The sequence below is a fragment of the Hypanus sabinus genome, assembly GCF_030144855.1.
Source record: "Hypanus sabinus isolate sHypSab1 chromosome X2 unlocalized genomic scaffold, sHypSab1.hap1 SUPER_X2_unloc_23, whole genome shotgun sequence".
NCBI classification, from domain to species: domain Eukaryota; kingdom Metazoa; phylum Chordata; class Chondrichthyes; order Myliobatiformes; family Dasyatidae; genus Hypanus; species Hypanus sabinus.
In genome coordinates, this window is record NW_026778994.1 from 1 (window position 1) to 24,253 (window position 24,253).

Sequence of the window (24,253 nt, forward strand, 5' to 3'; positions counted from 1 at the left end):
GACTTTTTTAATAGTTTTTTTCAACAGCAGCTATGCAGAGAAAAGACAAAATTACACTAAATCACAAAATTATTCAATAGTGCAAAAAGGACCAATGAGGATGTGTTCCCACTTTCTCCTGAAGTGCATGCCCACTGGCATTGGACATTTCCTCCTTAGAGAAAAAATCCCGGCTGTCCACTCTGTCTGTGTCTCTCACATTCCTGTAAACGTCTGTCAGACTTCCCTCAGCTTCTGCCACTCCGGAAAAAATTCCCCGAGATTGTCCAGTCTCACTTTATCCAGGCAGCATCCTGTTAAGCATCTTCCACTCACCATCCAAAACCTCCGCATTATTCCTGTATTCGAATGCAATTCTCCAGATGTGGTTAAACTAGAGATTTATACAACTGCCACGTAACTGCCTGACAATGGAATCACTATCTGGGAGTTATGAATTCCCCTGTAGATCAACAATGTCTAATCTCATTCAGGCCACACTTGGAGTATTGTCAACAGTGTTGGGCCCCACATCTCAGACAGGATGTGTTGTCATTGGAGAGAGTCCAGAGGAGGTTCAGAAAGATGATTTCGGGAATGAAGGGGTTAAAATATGAGGAGCACTTGGCAGCTTTGACCCTGTGCTCACTGGAACTCAGAAAAATGCGGGGCATCTCATTGAAACCTACCGAATGTTGAAAGGACTGGATAAGGTGGATGTGGAGAAGGTATTTCCTGTGGTGGGGCACAGCCACAAAGTTGAGGGGCCACCTTTTCAAACAGAGGTAAGCAGCTTTTTTTTTATTAGCCAAGGTGTATTGGATCTGTGGAATGCTCTGCCACAGACTGCGGTAGAGGCCGAGTGTGTGGGTATATTCAAGTCAGAATTTGATCGTTTCCTGATCGGTCAGGGTATTAAAGGATATGGCGGGAGGTCAGATATCTGGAATTGAGTGCGATCTGGGATCAGCCATGATGGAAAGTTGGCTGACTCAATGTGCTGAATGGCCTAATTCTGTTCCTATGCCTTATGGACTTATGAACACAAGCCCCCTCAATCATGATGAATCTCCTCTGCACTCTTCCAGCACAAAACATCCTTTGTACAGAATGCTAAGCGGAACTGAATACAACTTTTCAAGAACGTTGTCAAGTCAGGCAGCATCTGTTGAGGGGAACAGAGTCGATGGTTGGGACAGAACCCCTCCCTTACGGCACTAACACAGGCCCTTCGGCCCAACCTTTCCATACCGTCCTCCAGTCCATTTCAACTAATCCCTCTGCCTGTCTTTGACACAGAACACAGAAATCTACAGCACATTACAGGCTCTTCAGCCCACAATGTTGTACCGACCATGTAACCTACTCTAGAGACTGCCTTGGATTTCCTGATCGTATATCCCTCTAAGTTTCTAAGCTCCATGAACCTATCTAAGAATCTCTTAAAATATCCTATTGTATCCATCTCCACCACCATTGCCAGCAGCCCATTCCATGCATCCACCACTCTCTGAGTAAGGAACTTACCCCTGACTTTCCCTCGGTACCGACTTCCAAGCAGCTTAAAACTACGTCCCATCGTGTTAGTTACTTCAAGCCTAGGAAAATGCCTCTGGCTATCCACATGGTCAAAGCCTCTCATCATCTTATACACCTCTATCAGGTCACCTCTCATCCTCCGTCGCTCCAAGAAGGAAAGGCCAAGTTCACTCAATCGATTCTCATAAGGCATGCTCTCCAATCCAAGAGCAACATCCTTGTGAATCTACGCTACACTCTCTATAGTACCCACATCCTTCCTGTAGTGAGGCCACCAGAACTGAACACAGGACTCCCAAGTGGAGTCCAACTAAGCCCACAGCCCTGCCGTGTTGGGGTACAATTACTTATGTACAGGTTAGGAGAAATATAGCTTCAACATCACCTCACAGCTCTTGAACTCAATCCCTCGGTTGATGAAGACCATCACACCAGAACCCTTCCTAACAATACTGCCAACCTCCACGGCAGCTTTGAGTGTCGCATGGACTCGGACCCCAAGATCTCTGACACTCCACACAGCCAAGAGTCTTCCCATTAATATTATATTCTGTGTTCAAATTTGACCTGCAGAAATGAATCTCTTCATCTTCTCGCTGTGCCACATTCCAGTTCTGGATCCGAGGCGAGGAATTAGATTGCTGAGCCTCTGGCTAGGATCATTATGTCCTCATTGTCCATGGGAATGTTACAGGAGGATTGGAGGTTGGCGAATGTTGTCCCATTGTTCAAAAAGGGAAGTAGGGACAGTCTTTTAAGATAGAGTTCTTTTAAGAGGTTACCAGGCATATAGATGAGGGTAGTGCAGTGGATGTGATCGACATAGCTTATTCATAAAGTCAGAAGGCATTGGAACCAGGGATGTTTGACCAGGTGGATTCAGAATTGGCTTGCCTGCAGAAAGCAGAGTTGTGGTGGAGGGTTTACATTCGGATTGAAGGGTTGTGACTAATAGTGTCCCACAAGGATCAATTCTGGGATCCCTACTTTTCGTGATTTTTATTAACGACCTGAGTGTGGGGGTAGAAGGATGGGTTAGCAAGTTTGCAGAAGACACAACGGTTGGTGGTGTTGTGGATAGTTCAGAGGATTGTCAAGGATTGCAGAGAGACATTGATAGGATGCAGGAGTGGGCTGAGAAGTGGCAGATAGAGTTCAACCTGGAGAAGTATGAGATGGTACACTTTGGAAGAACACACTCCAAGGCAGAGTACAAAGTAAATGGCAGGATACTTGGAAGTGTGGAAGAGCAGAGGGATCTGGGGCTACATGTCCACAGATCCCTGAAAGTTGCCTCACAGGTAGGCAGAGTAGATAAAAAAGCTTATGGGGTGTTAACTTTCATGTCGAGGGATAGAGTTTAAGAGTCGCTATGTAATGATGCAGCTCTGTAAAACGCAGGTTGGGCCACACTTGGAGTACTCTGTCCAGTTCTGATCACCTCACTATAAGAAGGTTGTGGATGCACTGGAAAGGGTACAGAGGAGATTTACCAGAATGCTGTCTGGTTCAGAGAGTATAGATTATGATCAGAGATTAATGGAGCTAGGGCTTTACTCTCTGGAGAGAAGGAGGATGAGAGGAGAAATGATAGAGGTATAGTTGATATTAAGGGGAATTAATAGCCAGCGCCTCTTCCCCAGGGCACCACTGCTCAATACAAGAGGACACGGCTTTAAGGTAAGGGGAGGGAAGTTCAAGGGGATATGAGAGGAAGATTTTATACTCGGAGAGTGGTTGGTGCGTGGAATGCACTGCCCGAGTCAGTGGTGGAGGCAGACACACTAGTGAAGTTTAAGAGTCTACTAGACAGGTAACTGGAGGAATTTAAGCTTAGGGAGGCAGAGTTTAAGGGTCGGCACAACATCGTGGGCCGAAGGGCCTGTACTGTGATGTATTGTTCTGTGTTCTATCTATTGCTCGCTGGAATCTCTCTTTGAAGGCACGACACAGTAGAGAAAACGTAATGCATTACATTTTCCTCCATTTTGCTTTTATACCTTACCCCTAAACAACATCACAACGTCATCAGTGGGGCCTTCTGGGAGTTGTAGTCATTGATCCTCGCTCGCTCCCTGTCAAAGCATGTTTCGTCAGCCACCACAGACGTAGCCGAAACAGACCCACCGAGGCACGAAGGGGAATCACACCCGTCCTTGTGGGCGCCGAGGCCCTCCCTCCTGCACAATCTCCTTAGCCACGTATTTAGCTGCACTCTCCGCACATTTATATTTACAGGGACTTTACTCCTGACGCCGGTCCCGGGACCCGACCCGTTTACAGACCCGGAGCGGAACCGGAGCAGATTCTCAGGCACTGTTTTCCATCCCGAGTCCGGAAGAGAGGATAAAGTTTCCCGGTGAATTGATTCCCAGTGAAGGTGTGGAGATGGGACTTGGTCTCCGCGTTGTAAAATGAAACTGTCCCGGACTCGTAACTGAGATAAACTCCCACCCTCCCGGGGATGGGACCGGCAGCGAGACGGGACTCGGGGGAGGGGAGAACACGGAACACGTCATAATCCCGATGTAACACGTCACCATTCCGCCCGATGACCCAGAATCCGGTCTCCGGACTCAGACTGAACCATCCCTTCCTCTCCACAGACTCTGCGGCGACTCCCAGACACCAGACCCGATTCCCCGTCACCTCCACCTCCCAGTAATGTCTCCCCGATGTGAATCCCTCCGATCCCAGCACACAAGCCCAGTATGTGAATCTCTTCCCGGTGTCAGGGAGATTCCTGCGGGTCCCGGTACATCTCACACTCTTCCGATCCTCAGACACCTCGAGACACGGATTCGCCGTTTCCACATCCAGGGTGACAGAGACTGGGGGGAGAAGCAGAGAATTAGAGAGTCCCCGGGGATCGGGGGGAGACTCGGACAGCGCGGTCCCGGGGATCGGGGGGAGACTCGGACAGCGCGGCCCCGGGGATCGGGGGGGGGGGAGGATACTCGGGCAGCAGTCACCTGGGACTGGTGGACAGGCCGCTGGGCCTCAGGCGCAGTCGAGCGGCCGACAAGAACCTTCACCGTCGTTTGACCCGACGAAAGCGGATGGACAACTAATGTTTCGCCAAGGCTTTTACGCTGGACGGAGAGCAGAGAGACCCCTGGCCCTTGACTCCTCAAACAGGGGAAACATACTCCCTGACTCCTGCCTGTTGATCCCTGAGATCTCCTCTCATTCTTCAAAACCGGGAACAGAGAACATCGAGCAGTACAGCACAGGAACAGGCCCGTCATACAATGTTCACTTTCATCTGTGAGTGTGATGGTTTGAGACATTAAAGGAGGTGATAATGGGAACCAGTAGCGGAGAGATGAATGGCAGATTGAACCAGGAGGGGGTGGGGTGGAAAGCCTGTGGGTGAACTGTGTGTGTAAACGTAATGAGAAGCTGGAGGGGGCAAAGATGGCAGATGAGGATGACTTTGTCCCCTTTCCCACAACCCCATCCCCCGCAGCCCCTCATTAGGACAGGGGATGAATTTGCAGGAACCCTTAAGCAACACAGGTCCTGATGAAGTGTTTCAGTCTGAACCGTCGACCGTTTACTCTTTTCCATAGAAATTTCCCGGCCTGCTGTTCCCCCGACAATTTGTGTGTGTTACTCTGCTTTAAATCTCCTTAATTATTTGGCCTCCACAGCTGCCTGTGGCAGGTTCACTATCCTGTGGATAAAGGAATTCCTCCTCATCTCTGTCCTAAATGGACACCCCTATAGTCGGAGGCTGTGCTTACCGTTCTCGACCCACCCACATCCTCCCAACATCAACTCTCTCCAGACAGGTGTCAGAGAGATCTGGCGAGACCCTTCATCAGGACCTGTGTAGCTTTGATTACCAGCATCTGCAGATTTTCTCCTGTTTGATTTTTAAAGAAGAAGTTAATAAGTAAACTTCTTGATTAGTCAGAGTCTCAAAATTTATGTGGAGGAGGCAGGAGAATAGGTTTGATGGGGATAATAAATCAGCTATTCTGCTAAACCCCCGTGAGTACAGGCTCAGAACCATCAAACACGCCTCATATGTTAACGCTTTCATTCCCAGAATCATTCCTGTGAATCTTCTGCACCCCCTCCAATGCCAGTACATGTTTTCCGATAGAAGGGATCCAAAACTGCTCACAATACTCTAAGTGTGGTCTGACCAATGCCTTATAAAACCTCAGAATTACACCCTTGCTCTTGTACTCTAATCCTCTCGAAATGAAAGCAAACATTGAGTTTGCCAATCTTATCACCGACACAAACTGCAAGTTAACCTTCAGGGAATCCTGCACAAGGACACCCATGTCCTTTTGCACCTCTGATTTTTGAAAATAGGCACTGTTTACAGAATTGTCTATGTCTTTATTTCTTCAACCAAAGTCGTACCTGCCTAAGGTTGTACCTGCCAAACTCTACCTGTACTACAAGATCCTTATACTGGTGCATTCAAATATGACCATAAGACAAAGCAGCAGAATCCGGCTATTCGGCCCTTCGAATCTGCTTCGCCATTTTATCATGAGCTGATCCATTCTCCCATTTAGTCCCACTCTCCCACCATCTCACTATGACCTTTGATGCCCTGGCTACTCAGATACTGATCAATCTCTGCCTTAAATACACCCAATGACCTGGCCTCCACTGCCACAAGAAATTCACAGATTCACCACACTCTGGCTAAAAAATTTCTTCGCATCTCCCTTCTGAATGGGCGCCCTTCAATCCTTAAGTCATGTTCTCTTGTACTAGACTGCCCCACCATGGGAAACAACTGTGCCACATCCACTCTGTCCACGCCTTTTAACATTCGAAATGTTTCTGTGAGGTTCTCCCTCATTCTTCTAAAGGAGTACAGTCCAAGAGTGATCAAATGTTCCTCATATGTTAACCCTCTCATTCCCGGAATCATTCTAGTGTATCTTCTCTGAACCCTCTCCAATGTCAGAACATCCTTTCTTAAAGAAGGAGCCCAAACCTGCACACAGTATTCCAAGTGAGGTCTTTCCAGTTCCTTATAGTGCCTCAATATCACATCTCAGAACTTTGAATTCTCTCTCCTTTTAAATAATAGTCTGCCCGTTTATTTCTTCGACCAAAGTGCATGACAATACACTTTTCAACATAGTATTTTATTTGCCACTTCTTTGACCATTCTCCCAATCTATCCAAGTCTCTCTGCAGATTCTCTGTTTTCTCAGCACTTCCGCCCACTCCACCTATCTTTGTATCATCGGCAAACTTAGCCACAAAGCCATCTATTCCATAATCCAAATCGTTGACATAAAACGTAAAAAGAAGCGGCTCCAACAAAGACCCCTGTGGAACACCACTGGTAACTGGCAGACAACCAGAATGGGATCCTTTATTCCCACTGTCTGTTTCCTGCCAATCAGCCAACGCTCTATCCACATATGTAAATTTCCTGTAATTCCATGGGCTCTTATCTTGTTTAGCAGCCTCATGTGTGGCACCTGGTCAAAGCCCTTCTGAAAATCCAAATACACAACATCCACTGCATCTCCCTTGTCTAGCCTACTTGTAATTTCCACAAAAAATTTCAATGGGTTTCTCAGGCAGGATTTTCCTTTAAGGAAACCATGCTGAGTTTGGCCTATCTTGTCATATGTTTCCATTTACTCCGTAACCTCACCCTTGACAATTGACTCCAGAACTTCCCAACCATTTCTCAAGCTAACAGGTCTATAATTCACTTTTTGTTTCCTTGCCCCCTTCCTAAATACCAGAGTGGCATTCAAAACTAAAGGGTGCATTCCATCTGGTCCTGGAGATTTATCTACCCTGAGACTATTCAGCTTCCTGAGTACTTTCTCTGTCGTAATTCTGACTGCGCACACTTCTCATCCCTGACACCCTTGAGTGTCCGGTATACTGCTGATATCTTCCTCAGTGAGGACAGATGAAAATACTCGTTCAGTTTCCTAGCCATCTCCTTATCTCCCATTACAATTTCTCCAGCATCATTTTCTATCTGTATTATATCCACTCTCACCCGTTTTTTTATTCTTTATATACTTGAAAAAGCTTTTAGTATCTTCTTTGATATTATTTGCTAGCTTCTTTTTTATTGTTCATCTTTTCGCTCTTAATGGCCTTCTTAGTTTCCTTTTGTAAGCTTTTAAAAACTTCCCAATCCTCTGTCTTCCCACTAATTTTTGTTTCCTTGAATGCCCTCTCCTCTGCTTTTACTTTGGCTTTGACTTCTCTTGTCAGCCATGTAGCAACGTTTTTCCATTCCAAAATTTCTTCATTTTTGGAATAAATCTGTCTTGCACCTTACTGACTTCTCGAATAAACTCCAGGCACTGCTGCTCTGCCGTCCTTCCTGCTAGTGTCCCTTTCCAGTCAAATTTGGCCAGTTCCTCTCTCGGGCCACTGTAATTTCTTTTACTCCTCTGAAATACCGACACATCGGATTTCGGCTTCTCTTTCTCAAATTTCGCAGTGAACTGATCATTGCCTCCTAACGGTTCCTTCACCTCAATCTCTCTAATCACCTCTGGGTCATTACACAATATCCAATCCAGTACCTCTGATCCCCTAGTGGGCTCAACAACAAGCTGTTCTGAAAAGCCATCTCGTAGACATTCTACAAATTCTCTGTCTTGAGATCCAGTGTCGACCTGATTTTCCCAATCCACTCGCATGTTAAAATCCCCACAATTATCACAACACTGCCCTTCTGGTAAGCCTTTTCTATTTCCTGTTGTAATTTGTAGTCCACATCACTGCAGCTGTTAGGAGGCCGGTAGATAACTGCCATCAGGGTCCTTTTACCCCGCGATTTCTTAGCTCAACCCATAAAGATTCTGCACCTTCCGATCCTATGTCATCTCTTTCTAATGATTTAATATCATTTCTTACCAATAAAGCCACGTCACCCCCTCTGCCTACCTGCCTATCCTTCCGATACACCGTGTATCCTTGGACGTTCAGCTCTCACAGACATGCATCCTTTAGCCACGTCTCTGTGATAGCCACAAAATTATACCTGCCAATCTGTAGCTGTACGACAAGATCATCCACCTTCTTCCTTATGCTGTGTGTATTTAAGTATAACACCTTAAGTCCAGTATTTGGTACTTTTTGTTTTGATTGCACTGCAGCTCATCCCAGTGGCTGCAAATTTGCCCCATCACCTGCCTGTGCTTCGTGACATCTTTACTGCTCAGTCTCATAGATTTATTTCTGTTTTCTCCCTCCTCCACTCTATCATTCCGGTTTCCATGACCTCTGTCAAATTTGTTTAAGCCCTCCCTAACAGCTCTATTAAACATTCCCGCTATGGTTCAGGTGTAACCCGTCCTTTTTAAACAGGTAATACTTCCCCCAGAAGAGATACTAATTATCCAAGAATCTGAAACCCTGGCCCCTGCACCAGTCTCTCAGCCACGCATTCATCAGCCTGATCCTACTATTCTTGCCCTCGCTAGCACATGGCACAGGCAGCAATCCTGAGATTACTACCCTGGAGGTCCTGCTTCTCAGCTTCATTCCTAACTCCCGGAAATCTCTCTTCAGGACCTCCTCCCTTTTCCTCTTGGTACCAACATGTACCAAGACAGCTGGCTGCTCGCCCTCTCCCTTCAGGATATTCTAGACCCGATCCCAGACACCCCGTACCCTGGCACCTGGGAGGCAGCACACCATGCGGGTATCTCTATCAGGCTCACAGAATCTCCTGTCTGTTCCCCTGACTATGGAATCCCCTATGACTACCGCATTCCTCTTCTCCCTCCTTCCCTCCTGTACAACAGCGCCAGGCTCAGTGCCAGAGACCCGGTCACCGTGGCCGTCCCCTGTCAGGTCATCCACCTCAACAGCATCCAAAACGATATACTTCTTGCTGAGGGGGGCAGACACAGTGGTGCTCTCCACTACCCTGGCATTTCCCTTCCCTCTCCTGACAGTCACCCAGTTTTCTGACCCCTGTAGCCTAGGGATGACTACCTCCCTGTAGCTCCCGTCTATCACCTCTTCATTTTCTCTAATAAGCAGTAGGTCATCAGGCTGCAGTTCCAGATCCCTAACACGGTCTCCGAGGAGCTGAATCTCGGTTCACCTGGTGTATTTGTGGCTATCAGGGAGGCTGGAGGTCTCCCAGGATTCCCACATCTGAGACCCTGAGCAAAGCACTAACCCGCAGACATGCTAGCTAATTCTACAGGAATGAAAGAAAGAAAGATGGGTCTACTCACCCACTAACTTCGCCAAACACACGGACTTTTTAAACCGTTCGCTAATGTGCCCTGCTGTTCCCCCGTCCATCGGGCCGATTTGCCAAGGGGAGAAAAAGAATCGGTGCCTCACTCTCGCCTCTTCCCGTTACCGCCTAAGCCCGTTGAGCCAAACTACTGCCACCCACTCCGCTGCCCGCTGTGTAGAGTGGTCATCTTTTTAAACTCTCCGCACTGTCCTGCGCAGTCTCGCCGTTCTTGTACGCAAAGTTTTTATTTTAGAAAACTGCCTTCCTTCAGAATTTAGCTCCCACGCCGCACTTCTTGTTCCAATCTAAAAAAACACCTTCAGTCGTGTATTCATCAGCCTATTCCACACTGTCCACATGAAATTCAGCAAGGCCTTTGATGTCGATGATAGACCACACTTGGAGCATTGTCTGCATTTCCGGTTCCCGAATATGGGGAGGATGTCGTTACACTGGACAGGAGGCTTCAGGAGGATGTTACCAGGACTGGGGGCTTGGGTTATAAGCAGAGAGTGGATAAGCTTGGGCTATTCAGATGTAGTGTAGGATGTTCAGATATGCCCCCTTATCAAGATAAATAATTTTAAGGAGCTTAAATAGTTTCTTTTTCCAAGTAATGGGAGTACAGAACCAGAGGCCTCAGACTGAATGTGAGACAGGAAATTTTTCTGTGTGGTCTACCGGGTAACATTCTCATAGAGAGGGAGGTTGTTAAATGGAATTTTCCCTCAAACGCTGTAGTAACAGGTAAAAATAAAATATTTTAAAATAAATTTGGGCCGGTACACAGATGGGAAATGGTTAGAGGGATGGGGGGCAGGCAAACACACACAAATGGGCCACACTCAAGAAGACATCTTAGTCTCGCACATTGATGAAGTGGGCCGTGGGTTTAACATCCATCAAACCCTCCCAGATCATCCTCGTGAGGAATCTCACCCCGGAGTCTGTCTGTGAAGTGTTGATGTGACGTCACGTCAGAGGGCAGCTCAGTGCCAGAGAACAGACAGACTGGGTAAGGACGGCAGATGTCAATCCTAAATGGGAATTTGTGCCTATTTCTGTGGCCGTGTGTCACACTCTGATAGTGTATCCGTGTGTGTGTGTGTTGATTGTGGTAAATATCCGTGTGGTGTGTATACACATTGAAGGAGAGTGTGCCCATTGAGGAATTTGTATGCTACAGTGTGTCATCACATGTCTGGTGTGTGTTGACAATGTGTCACACGTGATTGAGTTGTTTAAATGAATAAATGACTGTCTCTGTAGAGATTGGTTTCCAGGTTACTGAGGGAAAACATTGCTGAGGCTCTGACTACAATCTGCCAGTCCTTCCTGTGTGTGTGTGTGAAGGAGATTTGCCAGGCCGGTTATGCTGTGTGTGCTTCTCCCGAGATGAAATCTTGACCCATGTCAATGCTTGTTGGTGTGTCCGAGCTCATTCTCACAATGCTTCAATATAGTGGTCAGATAACCATAAGACATAGGAGCAGAATTAGGGCATTTGCCTATCGAGTCTGCTCCGCCATTCAATCATGGCTGATCCTTATTTTTCCTCCTCAGCCCCACTCCCTGGTCTTCTCCCCGTAACCTTTGATGCTGTGTCCAATCTAGAACCTATCAAGCTCTGCCTTAAATACACACAAGTTCCACAAATTCACCAGCCGCTGGCTCAAATTTGTTCATATTTGTTTAAAATAGATGTCACTGCATCTTGACGCTGTGCCCTCTTGTGCTAAACTCCACTACCATGGGAAACATCCTTTCCACATCTACTCTGTCTAGGACTTTCAACATTCGAAAGGTTTCAATGAGATCCCCCCCTTTTTTTTTCTAAATTCCAGTGAGTACAGACACAGAGCTGTCAAACGTTCCTCGTATGATAACCCTTTCATTCCTGGAATCATCCTTATGAAATGAACCTTCTGAAATGCCAGCACATCTTTTCTTAGAGGAGCCCAAAATTTTTCACAACACTCAAGGGAATACTCAATACCAGTGCCTTATAAAGCCTCAGCACCACATCCCTGCGCTTGAATTGAATGCGATCTAAACCCCTTGAACTGAATGCTAACATTGGATTTGCCGTCCTCACCACTGACTCTACCTGCAAATGAACATTTAGGATGTTCTCCAGAATGACTGCTAAGTCCATTTTCATCTCAGCTTTTTGGGTTTTCTCCCCATTTGAAAAAAGAATTTGAACACTATTTCTACGACCAAAGTGGATGACCATGCATTTTCCAATATCGTATATCATTTGCCACTTCCTTTCCCATTCTCCCCACTCAGGTCCTTGTGCAACCTAACTGTTTCCTCAACACTACCGGCCCCTCCACCAATCTTTGTATCATCTGCAAACTTGGAAACAAAGCCATCTATTCTAGAACAAGAGGGTATGACTTCAAGATTGAAGTTCTTCCTTTTAGAACTGAGATGCGGAGAAACTACCTTAATGACTGCTAAGTCCATTTACATGTCAGCTTTTTGGGTTTTTGTTTTTTTTTTGGTTTTCTCCCCATCTGAAAAAAAAATCTGCACATTATTTCGACGACCACAAAGCCATCTACTCTAGGACAAGAGGGTATGACTTCAGGATTGAAGGACGTCCTTTTAGAACTGAGATGTGGAGAAATTACTTTAGTTAGTGTGTGGAAAATCTATGGAATGTGTTGCCACAAGTGGCTGTTAAGGCCGTCATATTTATGGCAGATATAGATAGGTTCTTGATTAGCCAGGGCATCAAAGGGTATAGGGTGAAAGCAGGGGAGTGGGGATGACCGGAATAAAAAGATCAGCCCATGATTGAATGGTGGAGCATACTCGATGGGCCGAATGGCCTACTTCTGCTCCTATATCTTATGGTCTGTTCCATCAGCTAAATCTTGATATATAGCATAAAATGAAGGTGTCCTAACACTGACCCCTGCGGAACACGAGTCACTGGCAGCCAACCAGAAAAGGATCCCTTTACTCTCATTCGCTGTTTCCGACCAATCAGCCAATGTTCTGACCATGCCTGTAATTTTTCTGTAATCCCATGGCCTCTTAACCTGGTTACCACTTTCAAGTGTGGCACCTTGTCAAAGGCCTTCTGAGATTCCAAATATACAACATCCATTGCATCCCCTTTATCGATCCTGCTAGTAATCTCAAAGAATCCCAACAGGTTTGTCAGGCAGGGTATTCCATGCTGACTTCTCCTATCTTGTCCAGTGTCACCAAGTGTTCCATAACCTCACACTTAACAATTGACTCCAATTTCTTCCCAACCACAGAGGTGAGGCTAACTGGTCACTAATTTCCTTTCTGCTGCCTTCCTCCTTACTTAAAGAGTTAAGTGACATTTGCCATATTCCAGTCCACTGGCACCATGCCAGGGTCCAGTGATTTTTGGAAGATCATTTGAAATGCCTCCATAAGTTCTACTGCGACCTCTTTCAGAACACTAGGGTGCAGTTCATCTGGTCCGGGTCGGGCTTTCAGCCTATTGAGCACCTTCTCCCGTGTAACAGCAACTGCACTCACTTCTCCTCCCTCGCACTCTTCAACACCGGGCACAGTGCTAGTGTCTTCCACGGTGAAGATTGGTGCAAAATATTTGGTTTATCTGCCATCTCTTTATCCCGCGTTATTATATATCCGGCCTCATTTTCTAGCGGTCCTATATCCACTCTCACCTCTGTTTCATTTTTCTACAATACTTGAAAAACAATTTGATATTGTTTGATAACTTGTTTTACAAAGACAGGTGTGTAAAACTGGCCTGAAGGATCTTTGGAGACCAGAGTCACCACAACCACAAACTGTACCAGTTGCTACCATCCGGTATACAGTACCGCAGCATAAAAGCCAGGAGCAACAGGCTCCGGGACAGCTTCTTCAACAAGGCCAGCAGGCTGCTTAACTCATGTGGACACAGCTGTATTTCTATGTTATATTGACCAGCATGTCATACATATAATTAATCATAAATTACTATAAATTGCTCATTGCACATTTAGATGGAGACATAACGTAAAGATTTTTAATCCTCATGTATATGAAGGATGTAAGTAATAAAGTCAATTAAATTCAAACCAATTTCTTGTTTATTTTTCCCCTCCCAATCATTCTTTTAGTTCCTCTCAGTAGATATTTAAAAGCTGCCCAATCCTCTGTCTTCCTACTATTTTTTGTTTAGTTGTATGCCCTCTCTTTTGCCTTTTCATTAACTTGTCTTCCCTTGTCAGCCACGGTTTTACAATTTTACCATTTGAGTATTTATTTAATTTTGGAATACATCTATCCCTCACCTCTCTCATTTTCCCAGAAACTGACACCATTTCTGCTCTGCTCTCATCCCTACCAGCATCTCCTTCCAATTTGCTTTGGCCAACACCCCTCTCAGACCACTGTAATTTCTTTTCCTCCTCTGAAATACTACAATGTCAGGCTTTACTGTCTCCTTATCAGATTTCAAGTTGAACTCGATCATGTTGTGAGCTCTGCCTCCTAAGGTTTCTTTTAACTACTCACCTCTGGTTCAATACATAACACCCAATCCAGTAGAGCTGTTCCCCGAGTAGGCTCAACGACAAACTGATCTAGAAAGCCATCACATTGCATTCAACAAACTCACTCTCTTGAGATCCTTTACCAACCTGATTTTCCCAATTGACCTGCATGTTGAAATCTCCCATGATTATCAGAACATTGTCCTTTTCATCAGCTTTTTCTATTTCCAATTGTAATCTGTGGGCCTCAACCCACTGACTGTTGGGAGGCCTGTATATGACTGGTGTCAGTGTCATTTTTACTTTTGCAGTTACTTACCTCAACCCACAAGGATTCAACATCTTACAACCCTATGTCACATTCAGCTGCTGATTTACCAGCAGAGCCACATTGCCCCGTCACCCGACCTTTCTGTACCACCGGTACATTGTGTAACCTTGGACATTGAGATCACAACTACAACCATCCTTCAGCCACGATTCCGTGATGGCCACAACATCATACCTGACAATCGGAAATAGTGCAACAAGATTATCTACCTTATTTTTCATACTCCATGCATTGGGATATAACACTTTCTGTACTGTAGCTGCTACCCTTTTTAATTCTGCATCTCTAAAGCACTCATACTCACCTTGCTGGCTGCAATTTTGTCCTCATATCTGTCATGTCTGACAGCCTCACTGCATGCTATCTTTTGCATTTTACCCTTCATTCCAGTTCCCAACCCCCTCTAAATTAGTTTAAACCCTCCCCAACAGCTCCATCAAACCTCTCTGAGAATATTGTCTTCCTCAAGTCCAGGTGCAACCCATCCCTTTCGAGCAGGTCATTCCTCCTCCATAAGAGATCTCATTGATCCAAGAACCTGAAACCCTGACCCTTGCATCAGCTTCTCAGCCATCTTTAATCTGCCAAATTATCCTGTTTCTACCCTCACCAGCACGTGGCACAGGCAGCAATCCAGAAATTACAATCCCGGAGCTTTCTACCAAGCTCACCAAATTCTATTTTCAGGACCTCTTTGCTTCTACTTCCTATGTAATCGGTCGCAAAATACACAAGATATCTGGCTGTTTTACCTCCCTCTCTAAAATGCTACAGGTACGATCTGAGTAGTCCCTGACCCTGGCACCTGGGAGGCAACGTACCATTCAGGAGTCCCGTTCATGTCTGCTTCATGAAGATTGAGTTCCCGATCACTACCACTCCCCTATTCTGCCTCTGACAACAGTGAGAGATGTCGATCAAAAAGGGGTAAGACCTGCGTCAATCAGACACTGCACTCACAGGGCACAGAGTAATGGAACCAATGTAATTGGAACCAATATGAACCAAGATATCTGGCTGTTTTCTCTTCCTCTCGGAAATGCTGCGGACACGATCCGAGTCGTCCCACCATGGCACCCAGGAGGCAACATACCATTCGGGTGTCCCATTCACGTCCACAGATTCTCCTGTCTGCTCCCCTGATGATTGGAATAAACTTTCCCCTATCAGCCTATTATTACAGCCAATCGTTGCCTCAAATTATCTTAATTGTGTCTCATAAACAAAGAGAAAATGAAACTTTGTAAGTTTTACCTCGATTAATAGCATCAAGCGTTTCTCTCAACACTGTGTTCAACAAATAGAGGTGATCGAATTTTTCAACCGGTAGGGCCTCATCTGTCACTGACAATTCCTGGAGATCGTAACTGATTCTGTAAATATTAAACTGCTGGTGATAAACTGTAATTCTGAACTATTTTCAAATCCATTCAGGGTTTCAGTAAAAATCCTGTCCTACCTTCTGTTCCGACGAGCTTCCTCCTGAAATAAATAAAACACAAATCTGATTGCACTTGGACTTACTGTCCATATCCTGAATTTCATCCAAATCATTACAAGGTGTTAAAAATTTCCACTCCAACAGTCACTCACACACACGGACAATACAGAACCACGGGGAAAATTACAGGGAATATTTCTCAAAATTAGACCAACACTTACAGGAAGGACAGGACAGGCTGTGCATTACCATCTGGATAAGGCGTCAGAATGATAAAATGGAACAATGTAAGATAAGTGTTGAATTTCATTGCGTGAAGGTGGAAAAAGTACCTCATTATGGCGAACACGAGAGGACACAGGTGCTTGGAAGTAGTACGGAGGCGATGTCGGGTAAGTGTTTTGGAATGGGTGGAATGAGCTGTCGGCAACGAAGGTGGAGGCGGATGCGATACTGTCTTTCAAGAGACTCCCACAAATGTACATGGAGCTTAGAAAAAATAGAGAGCTATAGCTAACTCGAGGTAATTTGTAAAGTGAGTAGATGTTCGGCACAGCATTGTGGGCCAAAGAGACTGTATTGTGCTGTAGGTTTTCTTTGTTTCTATATTTCTATTTATGGGGAGACCTTCAGTCAAAGATAAAATGCCAGGTGGTTTTTAATAAATCCCACAAGAAATTTAGTGATGAGGATGTGAAACTCAGTGCCACAGGAGTGGTTAAAGTGGAACAGCAGAAATTGCATGTAATGGAGAGGCAGGATAAACACGTATTGCTGGTTGTGGTGAGCAGGTGGCAGGATGATTGTGCAGAAGGGAAATTGATTAGAGGAGATGGACCAAATGGCCTGCTTGTGACGGAGAATGAGACACAATCCCATGTAAATCATATCTGAAAATGTAGAGACAGTGAAAGTTTCCGTAATCTGATGGAAACCAGATATGGAGGATAAGTCTGATGTGTGGGTCACATTCTTTGTCCTCACTGATTGACAGAGAGAACCTCACATCCACCGCACCAGTCACACTCAGAGCCTATGACCGGAACTGGGTGTTAATGGGAGTTTTAGAGGTTATTTAACGTGGTAATTAAGGACACAATCAGCAGCTCTGTGTTATGATCACAGTATATCATTCCAGAGAAGATTGCATTCTGTCCTGGGATGTACAGAAGTTGTGGAAGTCCAGTTTTGGGACAACAACAACCCTGAATAGTTGCATCAATTGTCTGGTGAGAAACAGTTTACTGCCATTTGTAAATGCTGTGTGTAGGAGCAACACGTCTTTTTTCTATCTGCATTGTATTCTGTGTTACGTGTTTATTACAATAACCAGTCACGTGAGTAGGGACGTGGTAAAAGCGAAGGGAATAAGTTACGTATTCGTACTTTGCTCTGGGCTGTTTTGATCCTGGGACTGACAAATGCCATATTTTTTGTTGACCGATTAATTGCAGTTTAATGTACGATTAATTATGCGGAAAATTCATTGCTTAAATATTATACGTTGCTGATGAAGGATCGAATATCTATCTCCGACATTTTAGAATGTCATTAACGGAGTGATTGGAGGTTCGTCATGCAAGGAGAACACTCTGTGTGAGGACACCAGCAGCGGCAATTGATTTGGTAGAATTGGCCGCTGTGCTGTGTTTATTTCAAATTTTCCACTGTTCATTTAGTTCAAATTGACAGATATAAACTGAAACATATTCCCTCACCTTCAGAAATATCACACCGTCTTTACGATCCATCTGTTCCTTTAACTTAGTGATTTCCTCCTGAATAAACCTTATATTCTCTTGAATCTTAAGAAAATTTTGCTCCATTGTGTTAAGAATCCTCTTCTCTTCTTCCCTGAGATCCCTGAGTAAGCTCTGCTCTTTCTCAGTGATAATCTGGTGCAGGTCAGCAAACTGGGATGTGATGTGGGACTGAAGGCTGTGTGACTGTTCCTGTCGAATAAAAGGTGAAGATTAGTTTACTACATTGCTGTGTAGTATTTCCTTTTGATATGACGGTGACTGTTCGGTCTACTGGGGTCCATACTACCTCTGAGACATTCCTGTCAACCCCATTCCCTCACGTTTCCCTGAAACCTATACTCCCTCATTGACCCATTAACTCCCACTTGATTCACATACCCTCAACTTCAAAGGGTTAATTGTATTCAACTGTTCGTCCGGCATGTCCTTGGAATGTGTCTGAAACTGTCATGGCCACAGGGAGAGCATGCAAACTCCACACAGACAGCAGCAGAGGTCAGGATTGAACCCAGGTCAGTGGAGCTGCGATACTCGTCTATTCTGCACTAAATGGAGCAAAACCCGACAGTAATAACAGAAATTCCACTCAGGAAGACTCACCCGAACTCCGGAAATCTTCTCTTTCTGTTGCTGCTCCTTTTCCTGGAAGTCTGATTTCTTTTTTGTGAGAGAGTCTAAGGAAGATTTTAGCTGATCCTGGAAGTCAGAGAGTGAAGGAAATAGAAACAAAGATGCATCAAAAGAAACAGGTGATCAAACCCGATTATCACACAAAATGCCGGAGGAACTCAGTTAGTCAGACAGCATCTATTCAGGGGAAATAACCAGTCGGTGTTTCAGGATGAGACCCTTCATTAGGACTGGGAAGGAATGGGACAGAAGCCAGAAAGAAAAGGTTGGGGATGAGAACCAGCTGACAGGTGACGGGTGAGACAACGTGAGGGGGAACTTGATGAAGTGAGAAGCTGAGAGGGGACGGGTAGAAGAGATAAAGGGCTGGAGAAGAAGGAATCTGAGCGAGAGGACAATCGACCATGGAGGAAAAGGGGGGATTTGGGGGCTGTTTGGGGCCATGAATAGTGGTGATGCAGGGGTTGCTAGGAGTCAGGTGTCGAACTTGCCCCGTTTGCAGGTATCGGTGTCAGGAGATAAGTCAGTGGGGAGAAGCGAGTGGGTAACGGAATTACGTAGAGAGCGGAGAGTTGTTGTGGAGGAGGGTGGGACTGCGCTTTTGAAGGGAAAGATGTGCATCGTGGTAGAATCCCATTGGAGACGGCGAACGGTGGGGGATGATGTGTTGTTTATGGAGGCTCGTGTCATGGACAATAAACGATGGGGAGAGTATTAAATTCGAATTACTTTTACCTTGTAGATTTTAACAGCTTCTTTAATCGTCACGAAGCGGTGTTCTCTGTGTTTCTGCGCAACTGCACAGATCACACAGATCAGTGTCTTGTCCGTTTCACAAAACAGCTTCAGTTCTTCCTCATGTTCCTCGCAGTGAAGTTTACTTTCCTTCCCTTTCCGATTCAGGTTTAGATTTCGAGCTTTTTCAGCCAGATTTGCTAAGGCCCGATTCACCCTGAGGGTGCGGTCAGCAATCACCTCTCTACATTCCGGGCAGGAGTTTCTCTGCTCCCTTTCCCAACACTGTGTGATACAAGAGCGACAGAAGTTGTGTCCACACTCCAGAATAACCGGAACGGTGAAGAAATCCAGGCAGATGGAACAAAATACCTCCTCGGTCCAACTCTCGGCCTTTCTTTTCGAAGCCATGTTAACTCCCGGCACTTCCTGATTCAGAATGCTTTCACTTTCGGGGATCTGCTGAACCCCTGCGATTGTAGTACATCGATTGTCCACTACGAGAGCTGCAGATTCTGATGCTGGATGTGTTCAGTGGAAATTTTGGTTAATGTGGGATCAAAAAGACATTAAAAGTGCAACAGATAAGAAAAAGTGGACATGGTCTGTCTAAGCCTGGCTACGAGCGGAGGAGAGATGGCCATATGGCTTGCAAACCCATCTATTAACAACCTAGAGCGACAAAAACGTCAGCTGAATCTCAAAAGGCCCCATCCCTGCGGTCGGAAGGACCTTCCCCTGGAAGACGATTGAAGTCCTGCGCTGAAAGGAGAAGCCGTCTGCCCCCCTGGGGTGGTTCACTACTACAATAACCTTGAGGATTCCTCAACCAACCCGGCCACTCCCTGTCCTGTGTAGAGAATCCCTGTATATCCAATGGTGTCCCTATAGACTGGAATGTGTCAGTCGGCAGCATTCCTGTACGAAAGCAGTTCCGAAACTTTTTTTGTGCCAAAGACCAATACCAGTAACCGTGAACCCCAGGTTGGGAACCCCTGCTCTCCGGACATCTCGGTGTGATGGCAGGCCAAAAAGTTTAGAGTGTCTTTCCCCGAGCTGATGATCTTCCAGCAGCACTCGCTGTCCGATTTTCTTTGGATCCTGGGAACAGCCCGAAGATCAGTGAGCCTTCTGTCACGCAGCTGCTGTGGCACAGGCCCTTGCATCTCTCTCCACAGATTTTCGCCAGCCCACTGTCCACAAAGAGGTGAGTGACCGTTTCGTCTCCACTGCAGTAATCTCGGGGCAGCGCGCTGTGGGAGTGACTCCGGGCATGCAGCAAGGATCAGACTGGGAGGGGCCTTCTCGTCTCCACGGCAGTAATCTCGGGGCAGCACGCTGTGGGAGTGACTCCGGGCATGCAGCAAGGATCAGACTGGGAGGGGCCCTCTCGTCTCCACTGCAGTAATCTCGGGGCAGCGCGCTGTGGGAGTGATCTCCGGGCATGCAGCAAGGATCAGACTGGGAGGGACCCTCTCGTCTCCAGACAGGTGAGGTCTTGGTGCCTGTTGGTGAGATCTGGTGATGAGGCATTCTGCCAGATGGTCTGGGCTGTCTGCTCAGGGAACCTCTCCACTGTGTCCATCCAGTCCTTCTCCTGCAGTAACTGCAGGACATTCCGTGCTGACAACTGTCTGGTGTTCTTGTGGTCAAAGCTGCTGGTCTGAAAGAACTGCCACCAATTTCGTTAACACAAGGTTCACATGGAGAAGCCTCCTGATTGAGACAGACACAGTCTCACAGGGTATTTACAGGGTAGGGGCAGGAATGATGTTTCTCCTGGCTGGGTAGTTGAACCAGGGATCACAGACTCAAAATCCGAGATCACCTCAGCAGGACTGAGATGAGGAGAAATGTCCCCAACACAGTGCAGTGAATATTTGGAGTTTTCTCCACAAGTTTTCTAAATTAAACAGACATATCTAGGGGCTCGGCAAACTTCGGAACGTTGCAGGAAAGTGGCGCTGAGGCCAAAGATCAGACATGTTCTGAGTGAGGGGCAGAACAGCGCAACGGGCCGAATGGGAGCGCCTGATCCTGTTTCTTATTTTCTAAATCACGAGTTGACCTTTGCGCCTTGTTCTCCCTTGGCCTTCAGCCTGTCGGATTGCACAGGGGAGCGGTGAGAGCTCCGGAGATCCATCAGCAGCCGCTGCGGTTATCTCATGCCGTTGTTATTTTAACGCTGTTTCTCTGTTTTTGCACAGTGTGTTACCTTCAGCACTCTGGCTGATCTTTCACTGCCTGCTTCTGTTATGGTTACTATTCTATACTTTTTCCAGGTATGTCTGCAGGAAAATGCTTCTCAGAATCAGAATCAGACTTTAATCGCCAAGTCCCTGTGCACACACAAGGAATTTACTTCCGGCAGATGTTGTCTCTCTGCTCATAATAATAATGATGATAAATATAAATGAAAATATAGATTATACAAACAGGTAGTGCAATCCAAGTAATAGTTAGTCGACAGTTAACGCAGTTAACTGTTCAGCAAAGTGACCGCAGTAGGGAGAAAACTTCTCCTGTGTCTATTAGTCTTAGTCTGGAGGGATCTGAAGCGCCTACCAGACGGAAGCAGTTCAAACAGTCCGTGCGCAGGATGGAAGGAGTCCTTTATGATGTTCCCCGCCCTCTTCTTCAACCTTTAAGAGTACAGGTCCACAATAGAGGGCAGGGAGGCTCCAATGATGGGCTCGGCAGTCCTCACTGTGTGCTGCAGTCTGGTTCTATCCTGCTTGTTGGAGGCTCCAAACCACACAGTGATGGAGGTGCACAGGACAGACTCAATGACTGCAGTGTAGAACTGCAGCTGCATTCCTGAGGCAGACCATATTTCCTCAAGAGCCGCAGGAAGTACATCCGCTGCTGTCCCAGGATGGAGCTGATGTACTGCTCCCACTTCAGATCCTGAGAGATGGTGGTTCCCAGGAACCTGAAGTTCTCCACGGTGGACACAGGGCTGCCGAGGACTGTGAGGGGGCACATAACGGGGGGATGTCTCCTGAAATCCACTATCATCTCCTTTGGCTTGAGCGTGTTCAGCTCCAGACTGTTCCGACCGCACCAGAGCGCCAGTTGGTCCACCTGCTGTCGATATGCAGACTCATCACTGTTCTGGATTAGTCCGATGACGGTGGTGTCGTCTGCAATCTTCAAAAGCTTCTCATAGGGGTTGGAAGAGGTGCAGTCATTGGTGTAGAGGGAGAGAAGACACACCCCTGGGGGGCGCCGGTGTTGGTGATTCGAGTATCCGAGGTGACCTGTCCCATCCTTACCTGCTGACTTCTGTTGGTCAGGAAGCTGTAAATCCAATCGCAGAGGTCAGGTGGCACAGTGAGGTGAGACAATTTGGAGCAGAGGGTATGAGGGACGATGGTGTTAAACGCCGAACTGAAATCCACAAACAGCATCCGAGCATAAGTCCCAGGACGATCCAGATGTTGCAGGATATAGTGCAATCCAGGTTGACTGCATCGTCTACTGACCTATTTGCCCGGTAGGCAAACTGCAGGGGATCCAGCAGGCTGCTGGTGAGGGTCTTCAGGTGGTTCAACACCAAGCGTTCAAAGGATTTCATGACCACAGATGTCAATGCGACAGGTCTGTAGTCCTTCAGTCCTGTGATGGTGGGATTCTTGGGGACCGGGATGATGGCAGAGCGCTTGAAGCAAGTCAGAACCTCACTCAGCTCCAGAGATCTGTTAAAGAGCTGAGTGAAGATGGGAGCCAGCTGATCAGCACAGGCTCGTAGACAGGAGGGGGAGACCCCATCTGGGCCTGGAGATTTTCGGGTCTTATGTCGCTGGAACAGTCGACGTACTTCTCCTTCACTGATTCTAAGCTGTGATCTAGGGGGGCTGGGCAGAAATGGTGGGGAGGTGATTGCAGTAATTGGGGGATGAGTGCCATCGAGTGATGGTCGAGGGAAGGCAGGAAGAGAGTCCGAAGAGGGGGGAGGGACAGGTGTAAAATGGACCCTCTCAAATCTACAGTAAAAGGTATTAAGTTCGTCAGCCAAAGCTTTGTTAACCTCAGTAGGGGGGGAGGGGCAGTGCGTCTCCTGTAGCCAGTGACCTCCTGCAGGCCTCTCCACACCGACAATGAGTCGTTAGCTGAGAAATTATTCCTCAACTTTTCGGAGTAGAGCCGCATGGCCACTGTGATTTCTCTGGTCAGTGCATTTCTGGCCAGCCTGTACAGGGCCCTATACCCACTCCTGTGGGCGTCCTCCTTAGCTTAGCGAAGATATCTGAGTTTGGGGCTAAACCATGGCTTATTGTTGGCGAAGGTCCGGAAAGTTTTTGTGGGTACACATGCATCCGCACAAAAACTGATGGAGGGTGTCACAGTGTCTGTCAGTTCATGTATATCGTTTGAATCTGATGACTTCCCTGTACTTTAATCTGTACATTTTTACTTTGTATTTTACCTGTATTTTAATCTGTACTTTGATTCTGAGAACAAACTATGACTGACATCTCCAGCTCCTAGCAGCAGCCCGTCCTCACACACACACAGCCAATCAGCGACCAGCTCTGGGAGAAGGATGCGCTCATTGGTTGAGGAGTGTCAGTGGGCGGGAGGCTGAGCACCCGGCCGGGCCGGAGTTTGGGACCGGAACCGAGTGAGGCCGGAGACCGGGAGCTGCGCCTCGGGTTTCGGCTGCACCACCGGCGGGTCGTGAATCCTTTCGAAGGCAGAGCTGAAGCGACCGGCGGAGATTCCGTGAGATGTTTCAGCTACACGGAGGGCGCCAGGCTTTTCCCCGCCGAGGATCTGGGCCTGTTGTCTCCCAGATCCGTCCTTACTGCTCGGAGACGGGAGTTGCCCAGCAGCGGCTGCCGATGGATCTCCGGAGCTCTCACCGCTCCCCTGTGCAATGCGAACGGCTGAAAACCAAGGGAGAACAAGGCGCAAAGGTAAACTCGTGCTTTTGAAAATAAGAAATAGGAGCGTGCAAGGCCATTCGACCCGTTGCTCCTATTCTACCCTTTCCTCAGAATACCCGATCTTTGACATCAGCGCCACTTTCCAACAACGTTCCCATCATCTCTGAGCCCCTAAATTTGACTTTAAATTAAAAAAAAAACTTGTGGAGGAAAATTCCAAGTATGCACTACA

At 46.7% G+C, this 24,253-nt stretch overlaps 1 protein-coding gene across 1 annotated transcript; it reads right to left on the reverse strand.

The window, feature by feature from the left end:
• Nucleotides 1–15: 15 nt before the first annotated feature.
• On the reverse strand, nt 16–19,543 carry LOC132385803 (zinc-binding protein A33-like). Its single transcript, XM_059958024.1, has 6 exons — nt 19,133–19,543; nt 18,368–18,463; nt 17,723–17,956; nt 16,023–16,045; nt 15,818–15,936; nt 16–4,349 (listed from the first exon to the last, which is right to left on the reverse strand). The coding sequence occupies exons 1-6, from the start codon at nt 19,541–19,543 to the stop codon at nt 3,796–3,798; spliced, it is 1,437 nt and encodes a 478-aa protein (XP_059814007.1). The 3' UTR covers nt 16–3,795.
• Between the last annotated feature and the right edge of the window lie 4,710 nt (nt 19,544–24,253).

Excerpts from the sequence above, each read along its gene's own strand:
- LOC132385803 (XM_059958024.1), bottom strand. The coding sequence starts at position 19,543 with ATGGCTTCGAAAAGAAAGGCCGAGAGTTGGACCGAGGAGGTATTTTGT. Across the intron at positions 18,464-19,132 it reads AAGCTGTTAAAATCTACAAG|GATCAGCTAAAATCTTCCTT; the intron begins GTAAAAGTAATT and ends TCTGACTTCCAG. Across the intron at positions 16,046-17,722 it reads ACGGTGTGATATTTCTGAAG|GAGGAAGCTCGTCGGAACAG; the intron begins GTGAGGGAATAT and ends TATTTATTTCAG.